The following is a 9496-nucleotide window of genomic DNA, read 5'->3' as shown; positions in this document are numbered from 1 at the left end:
GTGTCCGCGCGGGGGATTCCCCGCGGCCCCGCCCGCCCCGGGACGCCCCGCGCCGCCCCCTTGGCCGCGCGGGCAGGGCTTTCCCGGCGGAGCCGCTGCCATCCCCGGTATCCCTGGTCCTGGGGGTCTGCGCCCGCGGGAAGCCCTTGGGAGCCCTGGCACCCGTCACCTGGTCTTGCCGGGCACGAAAGGGACCTTGAGAGAATTGACTCCATTCCCCTGCCCTGTGCGAAGACTCCGGAAAGTGTTGTCTGACCCCTTCTCAGGGCCCTCAGGGACGTGCATCTCCCCGGGCGTAGCTGCTCCTTGGCATTAGCCACCCGCTTTGTAGTCTTCCTTATGGATCATTTCTCCATAGGAACACACGTCATTTTTCTGCAGCACACGTGGGTCCTCAGGCGAGCACCTCGGGGCTTGCTCGGGAGGAGGGACAGATCATTTCATCTGGGCGTGACAGCAGTGAAGTGTGATCCCCTTGAAAAACTGCTCAAAATCCAGCCCCGTCCAGCTCAGATAATTTTGTCACTGGTGTCTATAAAGCCAAGATCTTTTGTATGCTACATGCAAGTGTAGGAAATCCAGGGAAGGGTTTTCCCGGTGAGGAGAGCAGCTCTGCTGGATTCAGCAGTTGCCCATGCTAGTTCACTAGCAACCAGCTCAGCTGTTCATGTTTATGGTGTGGAAGCAAATTTGCTTCATTCCGTTACTCTACAAGATTAGTGTATAAAGAGGCCATTCAGTGTAGTGGGACTTGACAGTCAAACAAGGTATCACCTGTTCTTAGAAACAAATTGCAAGATAATAACCTATGAACATCAAATATTTATTTGCTGGAGTAAGGCATGGAGTAGTTAGTTTTGTGCCAAAAGAGTCCATGGTTTTCATAACCAGCAACCAGAAAACACTTCTAAAACTAGGTTTTTGTTTAAGCACAATCCAAAATATCTGAGTACAAATATTATTTACTTCTTGATTTATTTCTTAGAGCTCTTGATTGGGGGAGAAGGGCCTTCTTTTCGTTAATTTAAGAACTAGTGTATCACTGCTGACATTAGGGACAAAACCAACCAGCAGTTGTAGAATTCATTCCACATCAGGTACTCAAACCTGTAAAAGACTAAATTTGAGCAGTTTAGTGGGAAACATACATTGAGCAGGCAGGAAAATCTTGATTTGCTGATCAAAGCCTGTTCATGCAGCTACAATTTGCCATCATTACTAATCCTGTTCTGTTTTTTAAACCTAGCCCAAGTTAATTTTAGTCCTGTTTGAGCCCTTTCCAGAAGATCAATGGCATGACAAAATCTGGAAGTGATAAATAACCAAAAGCATCAGATATGGGAACTCTGCTGTAGTAAAGATGTACAGATGTAACATAACTTTTCAGTTTCCTCTCTGTGAGCTGTAAAATAGAAGGGGGGGAGTCTGCACAGATATTTTATGCTTGTAATGAATGTGTACCTGGAATAATTTGTGCTTCAAATAGAAACGATTTATTTTCCCACCAAAATAAGGTTAATAACAAATCTAAATATTGTCTGGAATATGGTGATGCTCAGATACAGTTTGTGCTTACACACAGACTATATGGGTATAAGGCCTCATAGAGCACTTGTCAGCCTGTGTGCACACATGCACACAAATGCTCATCTCATTCAAAGAGCTGCTCTGTTGAAGCTAATGCTATTATTCTCACAACTAAGGAGGTTTTTTTAAGGGTTATAAAAGATTATGCTCTTCCTTCCGTTGTGTGCAACCAGCCCTCAGTAGCTGCATGTACATAAACCCACGTGTCAGCTTTTATGTTGCCAACCTCACTGATTTCAGGCATCCTGCTGAGTGAGAGCTGCATGTTTTTTATAGACAAATCCCTACTAACTCGACCTTCAGGGAGTATAAGCATGGAAAATAGGAAGTGGTCTGTTGGGTTTTGTTGGGTTTTTTTTAGGAAAAACAATTATATGGCACTGAAGAGCTAATGTGTCCAATATCACACAAGAAGGAGTAGCATTACAAACATCAGTAACCTAAGCCTTATGAAGGGTCTTAAAGACCTTCATGAACCTCTCACATGACCACAATGCCCATTTTACAGGTGAGGGAACTGAGACAGAGCTTACCTAAAGTCACCCCACAGCTGAATGGAAATACAAGGAGCAAAACCCAGATTGTCTGTGTCCTGGCCCATTCTTAGATTCCCTAAGTAAGAAATGCAGTGGTTAAGCAATGACCCATCTGACAGCCTTCATAAGGGAGATTAATCTGTATAATAAATTTGTCAAATCTACACATACGTTTTTATCATGAGTATCCTAGAAATAGCAGCTTCACCGAGAAGGATTTGTTTATGCGTGCACTACAGAACAGCAAGATAAATTATCCACTGATTTCCCTCTTCAGGAAAATACTTAAGCACATGCTTATCTTTAATGACATACTTACATGCTTTGCTGAATCCAGAGAACCACGACTAGTAGACACTCAAGAATTCAGCTTCTATACAGGCCCATTAAAATTAGACATTTTCAAAGGTTTTCAGCACATAGCAATTCTGATTTGCTGACAAGTCTGATGTGCAGATCGTGTATGTGGGTTTGTTTGGTGTGTTAACACTTTAGTTTGACTCAGGAGTGTGCAATGCTACCTTGTCCCCCCCCTCCAACCACGTTGCTTGGGTTTGCATTGCAAAATGATCCCTGGGCACACAAACTGGATTCCTCTTGAATGAAACTAATTGCAAGATGTACCTCTGGAGGACCCTTTTCAGACACTAAAGGGTTTTCAATCCATGGGGTCTGAGTAAACTTAGTTCAGAGTAAAATATGAAAATGGATGGAAAGTGGAAGGTGTCTGCAGAGACTCAGTTCTTTTGAACCTTCAGAGGTGAAGAGGGTGAAATAAGCACACTTGTGATTGAACCTTTGCAACTGTCTCCTGAACAAATACTGACTCTTGCAGTCTAAGTTTTTTTAAAAAAATGTCTTCAGTTCTTTGGTATTAATAAGTGCTAATTCTTTTAAATGACCTTCTGAATCACTGTGTTTTATGTATGAACTTCTTCCATCTACCTCTTGCTTTTTAATCTTCTGGGATAAAGTTAGCCTGAAGTACTACAAGGCAATATGTTTGAGTGTTGTGCATGAGAGATGACTTCTGGAACAGATGAGGTAGTGAGCTGCATCCCATTCGTTGGGGTGTCCCACTGTGACCTCCTGTCAGTCACTGGTTTCATGTCCTTTAGCAGGTGCAGGGGACAACCTGATTGCTGCCTTGGTCCTCAGGGCAGCTACACAATGGTTGGTGCAGAATAAGTGAGCAGACTGCACATAATATTGATGTGTCCAGACACCAATGCACATAGGTTTTCAGCATATGTATTTGACTGTCTCGTGTTTATTAATCTCTTTAATATATTAATGACACATTCAGAGTTTTTTTTCCTCTTTACTTCTTGACCTTGCAAAAGGATAAACTATGTCCAGGTCCTGTTACTCTCAGCAATGCATGAAAGCTGATTAATAACCATATGGATGGGCTGTGCTATATGATTTAGGGGGGGAAATGTGGTGCTTTACCATGGAAGTCAGCAGTGTTCTTTGCTGAGTAAGACCCAGTTCAAAGCAGGACATAAGAGCCTGCTGAATTTCAGTCAAGTATCTGGATATTATTAAAGTTAACTCTATGTACTATAAGTACAGTTAAAAGCTAGCCTAAATATTTCTCAGAATAGAGACAACTCAAGCATATATTGCTGTGTTCTTCTAATTTGAGATCTAGCATTATTCAGTCTGAGAAAGGTCTGTGATCTCTAGTGTTAGAGTTCATACCTCAGTCATTATAAGTACAGTGTATGTATCAGTCAATTCTTCTGTTAGTGATACTGTAGAATGAGTTCTCCTTCATCACAGGTGTGACCAGAGCAAGAAAAAAAACACAACAACTTTGTGTGGCTTTATCAGGATGCCAAAAGAGGCATAATGCCAAATAGTTCACTAAGTGGATTGTGATGTCAAGAGCATGCAAAGGGACGTTTCTTGCCAATGCTTTTCCATAGGATCCTCCAAAGAGAGGCAAACATTGTGTCCTTCTATGCAGCCACTACAAGGCACATACATACTTGGGGCTGCTTGGTGAATCAAAATGTGTTACTGAATCAGCAACAGCCTACATAGCATTAGGATTTAGCATGTGGTTTTTATATTTCATTTTTAGCAGGTGGTCTGGTTAGCACTGACCTGCTCCAGCCATGGAAATAAACAGCTGCAAGATCATGACAACAAATTGCTCAGTAGTAGCCTTTGAAACCTCTCTACATTCACTCATCTTATGCATACAAACCATGACCCTGTTTGCTGGAGGCTGTGTAAAGCTTGGTTCAGCATCACAGGGTTAGGTGAAGGTGCCCATAAAGGATTTAGGTGCCCAAGCCACAGAGTAGAATTAACAGTCAGACTCAGCCACTGTCCTGAGTAGGGCAAGCTTTAATAATAAGTCATTAATGTCTCCAGCTGCTTACAGAACCTGTAATCTTCAGTCTTACTGCCAGCTGGATATGTCTTTGAGGGCTAATGCAAAACAATGGAAACTCCAACTTTGTTCAGTGATAAATAGTTTTCACCCTTAAAAAAAATGATAGTGAAGAGGGCACATTTCAGGTACTATCTTCCTCCTGCTTTACAGAATTGGTTAAAAACCTGCTCAGAAGGTGCACAACCCAGGATTGACACCAGAGAGTGAGGTAACCACCACCAACTTAGGTTCTCACCAGGTGAGAAGCCATGTATGTCCCTCTCCTCACTTTGACAGCTGTTCTCATGTAGCAGCAGTGCCATGTGTATACAGAAGTGGCTTTTAGATTATCTTTGTTGATCCAGGAATATGGACTGGCTGCATGTCTTCCATGTGTGGAGCACCTCATTCCTAGATGAGGTGGTGGGGATTGTTTTCTTTTTTAAGTGCTGCAGTGCCTGTTTCCCAGGACAAACTTACTGGGTTAAATCTCTCAGAGAACTGAAGATCTGAGACATAAACAAAACGCGAAGCTGTGCTGATCATACAAGGCATGTAGGGTACCCCCTGCCAATTAGTCAGCTGTAGTGATGGCAGATTTTAATAAAAGCTATTACATTTTTTCTGAAAGAATATTGCTAGTACTTAGAGTGCTTATCAATGTGATGACTGAAAAATAGTTGTGGCTTTGGAAGTTATCATGGGTGTTGGTCCTTCATCAAGCATTTGACACTTACATGTTAACTCAGTGTGGCATCATTCTAGTCTTGCACTGTTAAAACACAGTATTACTGTACACTGGCTCATATGGCAACTTCAGGGAACCTCAGGATTCAGTTTCAACGGGTGCTGTACTAAGGATGTCCTTTTTACATTTCACTGTGTTAGACCAGGCTAGATACTCATCACTGTCTGACCTTAAAATCTCTGATGCAGCTATTCTCCACCCTCAGTGCTCCTGCTTGACTCAGCAGTTCAGTTTTGGTCCCAGACTTGTACAAGCATCATTTCCTTCTAACATCTTGGCTTGATTATTGGAGAAGGGTGGAGGATTTTTGGCTTCTTTGCCATTGTTTGGGCATGTTCAAGTTGATAAAGATCAGTTCTGCTGGGCAAGTTATCAATAGATCACGTGCTAGAGCTTGAGAATATTGAGCAACTTTTTCCAGATTTTCCCTGAGATTCAGTCAGTTAAAAGACTATACATAAAAACCTCAATTGCACATACAAAGGGGAAAGTTTCTTTGATGAAAGCCAAGAATTTAGATCAAAACACAGTTTATTTTCCCAAGGTTAACAGTGAAAGGATAGGAAAAAAACCCGCTGTTTTATTAAGACCAGAAACACATTTCTTGATCTTAAAAGGCTGGGGTTTTTGTGTGAGGGAGGGAAGCTGTGCTGTAATGACAAGATCAGAGAATTAATTTCTTTTTTCTTTTTTTTTCCCTTTTGTGCAGAAACACTTCATAGGAAGAGAAAAAGCAGTAGCAAATTAATATAAAAGAGCCTTGGTACAGTATATAGTCAGTCAAATGTAAATGCTCATATCTTAATCTAAGTCCTATGAGCTCTACCCATACAAGTGGTCCATTGACTTCAGCCATATGATTCTTAATGTAAGCAGACTTTAGCCTCTACTTACTAATAGGAATTTTCTACTTCTGGCAAGAGAAGAGAAATAGTGGACCCCAAATGGGAAAGCAGAGTACAACTGCATCCTGAATGAAACATTTACCTTGATGTTTGTGACCTTCTGTGTGCTTGAGTAATTAATAAGCACACAGGCTATTTGACTGCAAGGTAATCTAGAGGGGATCCATTACTTAATCTGTTTTCTAAAGCGAGTCTATTTTGGGCACTGAGTTTTAATTCATCTATAGTGGTGGTAAGCATAAGCTATCTTTATTTAGGCTTTTCTATGACCCCTGTTGTGAAAGACTTTCAGACAGGCCAGAGCAGGCACAGTCCCTTTTGCTGGTGGGTGATTTCAGCACCTGTCAGAGCCCAGCCATAAGTATTCAAGGAAGTCCTAGAGATAGGGTCCTATTTCTGTGACAGTCTCCAAATACACATTTAAGAGGCTTCCTCCTGTCTCAACATTTAAGACCCTAAATAGCCAGTGGAAAAAAAAGCATAGTATTTGTGACTTCAGACCTTATGCTAGCCTGCTTTATTTTTATTTTGTAAGTGATTCTGTGTTGATGGGTTTTTTTCCAAGCTTGTAACTTTTCAGACAGAAAGATAATTTACGACAACTATGCTGCTGCATCTTGGTTGTATTTTTTCAAGAAAGAGTTAAAGACATATATGATGTAAGGAAGTGCTGTTCCAACTTCAGCTTTGGCCAACAGATGGTGGAACAAACATGATCAGCAGATGAGCAAGATGAGAGCAGCAGGAAAAATATGAATAGTAGTAAGAAGACTCAAATATTAAGTCCATTACTCTGAAAGGCCCTAATTCAGTGAAGTATTCAAGCCTGAGTTTCAGATTCATTGACTTGCAACTCACTTGCTGGGTTTGCCTTAAAAAGACATTATCTGCTTTATGTCCTTAAGCCCAATCAATTGACATAAAACATTGTCATTAATTTTCCTGTAATTCTGAGAAATCTGTTGCATAAAATGGTTAATGTGATTGTCAACAAAAAGCAGTTAGGTAGCAATATTCTGCCTGTCTGCCCGCCCGTGTTGTTTGTCTCAAGAATACCTGAGCACTCTCATTGCCAGCCAGCTCCTCTGTAACCCAGAGCTTAGGTCAGATTTTATAGCCAGGTAGCCTAAATATGCAGAAGTTGTCAGAATTAACTAGTGTTCTAATGAATTTCTTAGTCCAGGGTGGAGTCTTGACTCTGTTAAATTAATGTGTACTTGTGCCACAGACTTAATCTCAGTCAAGCTCTAGCCCTATACACACACATGCATGTGTGTCTGTGTACACAAAGGTATGAATAATACATTTTTGCAGTGGTATTGAGAAGACCTTTTAAAGCAGATGTCTGTCTATATAAATATAAACTATAAATATGGTCAGACATCTGTTTAAAAAATTCTAGATGCATTCAGACATCTATTTTAAGAATTTCTTTCCAATATTTTCTCAAACATAACTAAGCGACAGAAGTGACACAGGACAAGACACAGTCATGACACATATGGGGGATGAGAAGGGGCTGCCCAGACATTCAGCTGTTCCACTTGCCAGTGAAGCGGGTGGTGGCCCTAAAGTCCCTTCTCCAGCTCCTCCAGGATAATATGACAGTGTGTCTTATTCAGCAAGACTAGGCTGCCAAAATAAAATGATGGCACAGACAGCAGCTTCTGTGAGGATGTTACAAAGAGTAGAAAAATCCCTAGTACATTAAGCGTCTTTGAAATCTTACTTTACACGGGGGAAGTACTGTTAAGAGATGTGAAGTTGATCAAGGTGATGCAGTAAGTCTGTGACACAGGCAGAAGCACAGGGTGTTTCTGTGGATGCTGAGCTCTATGTTGTAGCCATCTGCACCCCTTAAGAGGTCTTATATCAGCAAGTGGTGGCTCTGCTAACAGTTTCTGTGCTTCTTTGCAGATGTATTGTGAGAGGTTTATATGTATCCTGAGAATACTTGGAACCACACTCTTCGGAGTGTCCCTTCTGCTGGGAATCACCGCTGCTTACATTGTGGGCTACCAGTTCATTCAAACAGACAACTACTACTTCTCCTTTGGACTCTATGGTGCTATTCTGGCATCACATCTCATCATCCAAAGCCTGTTTGCCTTCCTAGAGCACAGGAAAATGAAGCGGTCACTAGAGACTCCAATCAAGCTGAACAAAACAGTTGCCCTTTGTATTGCTGCCTATCAAGAGGATCCTGACTACTTAAGAAAATGTTTACTTTCTGTGAAAAGATTGACCTACCCTGGAATTAAAGTTGTTATGGTCATTGATGGGAACTCGGAAGACGACGTTTACATGATGGACATTTTTACTGAAATCATGGGTAGGGACAAATCTGCCACTTACATCTGGAGTAATAACTTCCACGACAAAGGTCCGGGTGAGACGGAGGAGTCTCACAGAGAGAGCATGCAACACGTATCTCAGCTGGTTCTGTCCAATAAAAGTGTTTGCATCATGCAGAAATGGGGTGGAAAAAGAGAAGTAATGTACACAGCATTCAAAGCACTGGGGAGAAGCGTGGATTATGTACAGGTAGGTATTAGAGCACCAGGTCAGTGCCAATTCAAACACACTTTGAAAGAAAGCAGCTTTTGTATATTTTGTGCAGCATGTTAGAGGCCATCCTAGTCCCTGATGAACACAGTGCTCCTTTCAGTCTGTTTGAAAACAGCTTGACCATTAAAGGTGTATTTTGCTACCTTTAAAAATGGTCAGCCTATCTGTGAATATGTTAAGTCTGTGCACCAGTTACTGGAGAAATCTGAAATCCATTCCCAGACTTCAGTACTGCTCCCTCATCCAAATCATTTTGCTTCAGACAAAGCCAGTGACCTCCTGAAGACCCCTTCTCTGCTCCCACAGGTCAAGATCTTAGGTTTTATTTTGCAAGGTTGTTTGCAGCTCCATATGCAAGCAGGCAGGCAGGTATTTGGTGGCACTAGGGAATACCTCAGATCAGTGGTGGAGTCTGTAAAAAGATGGGGATGTTTTAAAGGCTTCAGAGGTTGTGCAGTGTATTCAATAAAGGGGGAATGTGCAGCCTTGAAAGAAAGATTTCTTCAGCTAAAGCCTGAAGGAGCTTTTGGTTCATCACTTACAGCTGCATTACCTCACTCACCACGACTTGGCCTTTAAAGCCCTTATGACACTATTCACTTAAAAATGAATTAGGCTGGGTCCTCTCTCTCTGTTTCCAAAGCAGCAGAGACACATTTATTTCCAGCTGCCTTGGATCCCGTGAAAGATTTTCTATGTTTTTGCCTTTCACATGGAAGCACTCGTCACTCCTGCAAACAGTCCTGCTGGCTGTGGAAAGGGAAAG

The 9496-nt window shown here is 41.8% G+C and overlaps 1 protein-coding gene across 1 annotated transcript in view; it reads left to right on the top strand.

Annotated features, from left to right (window-relative positions):
* Positions 1-9496, top strand: part of HAS2 (hyaluronan synthase 2) — a 17989-nt gene that overhangs the window by 1340 nt on the left and 7153 nt on the right. Inside the window, exon 2 of the mRNA XM_009997452.1 lies at positions 8080-8706. Within this exon, the coding sequence (XP_009995754.1) occupies positions 8080-8706 (627 nt within the window). The remainder of the gene's footprint in view (positions 1-8079; positions 8707-9496) is intronic.

This window comes from Chaetura pelagica, unplaced genomic scaffold (genome assembly GCF_000747805.2).
Source record: "Chaetura pelagica isolate M959 unplaced genomic scaffold, ChaPel_1.0 scaffold1, whole genome shotgun sequence".
Lineage (NCBI taxonomy): Eukaryota > Metazoa > Chordata > Aves > Apodiformes > Apodidae > Chaetura > Chaetura pelagica.
The sequence above is the reverse complement of the archived record's forward strand: the minus strand, read 5'-3'. Positions and strand labels throughout refer to the sequence as shown.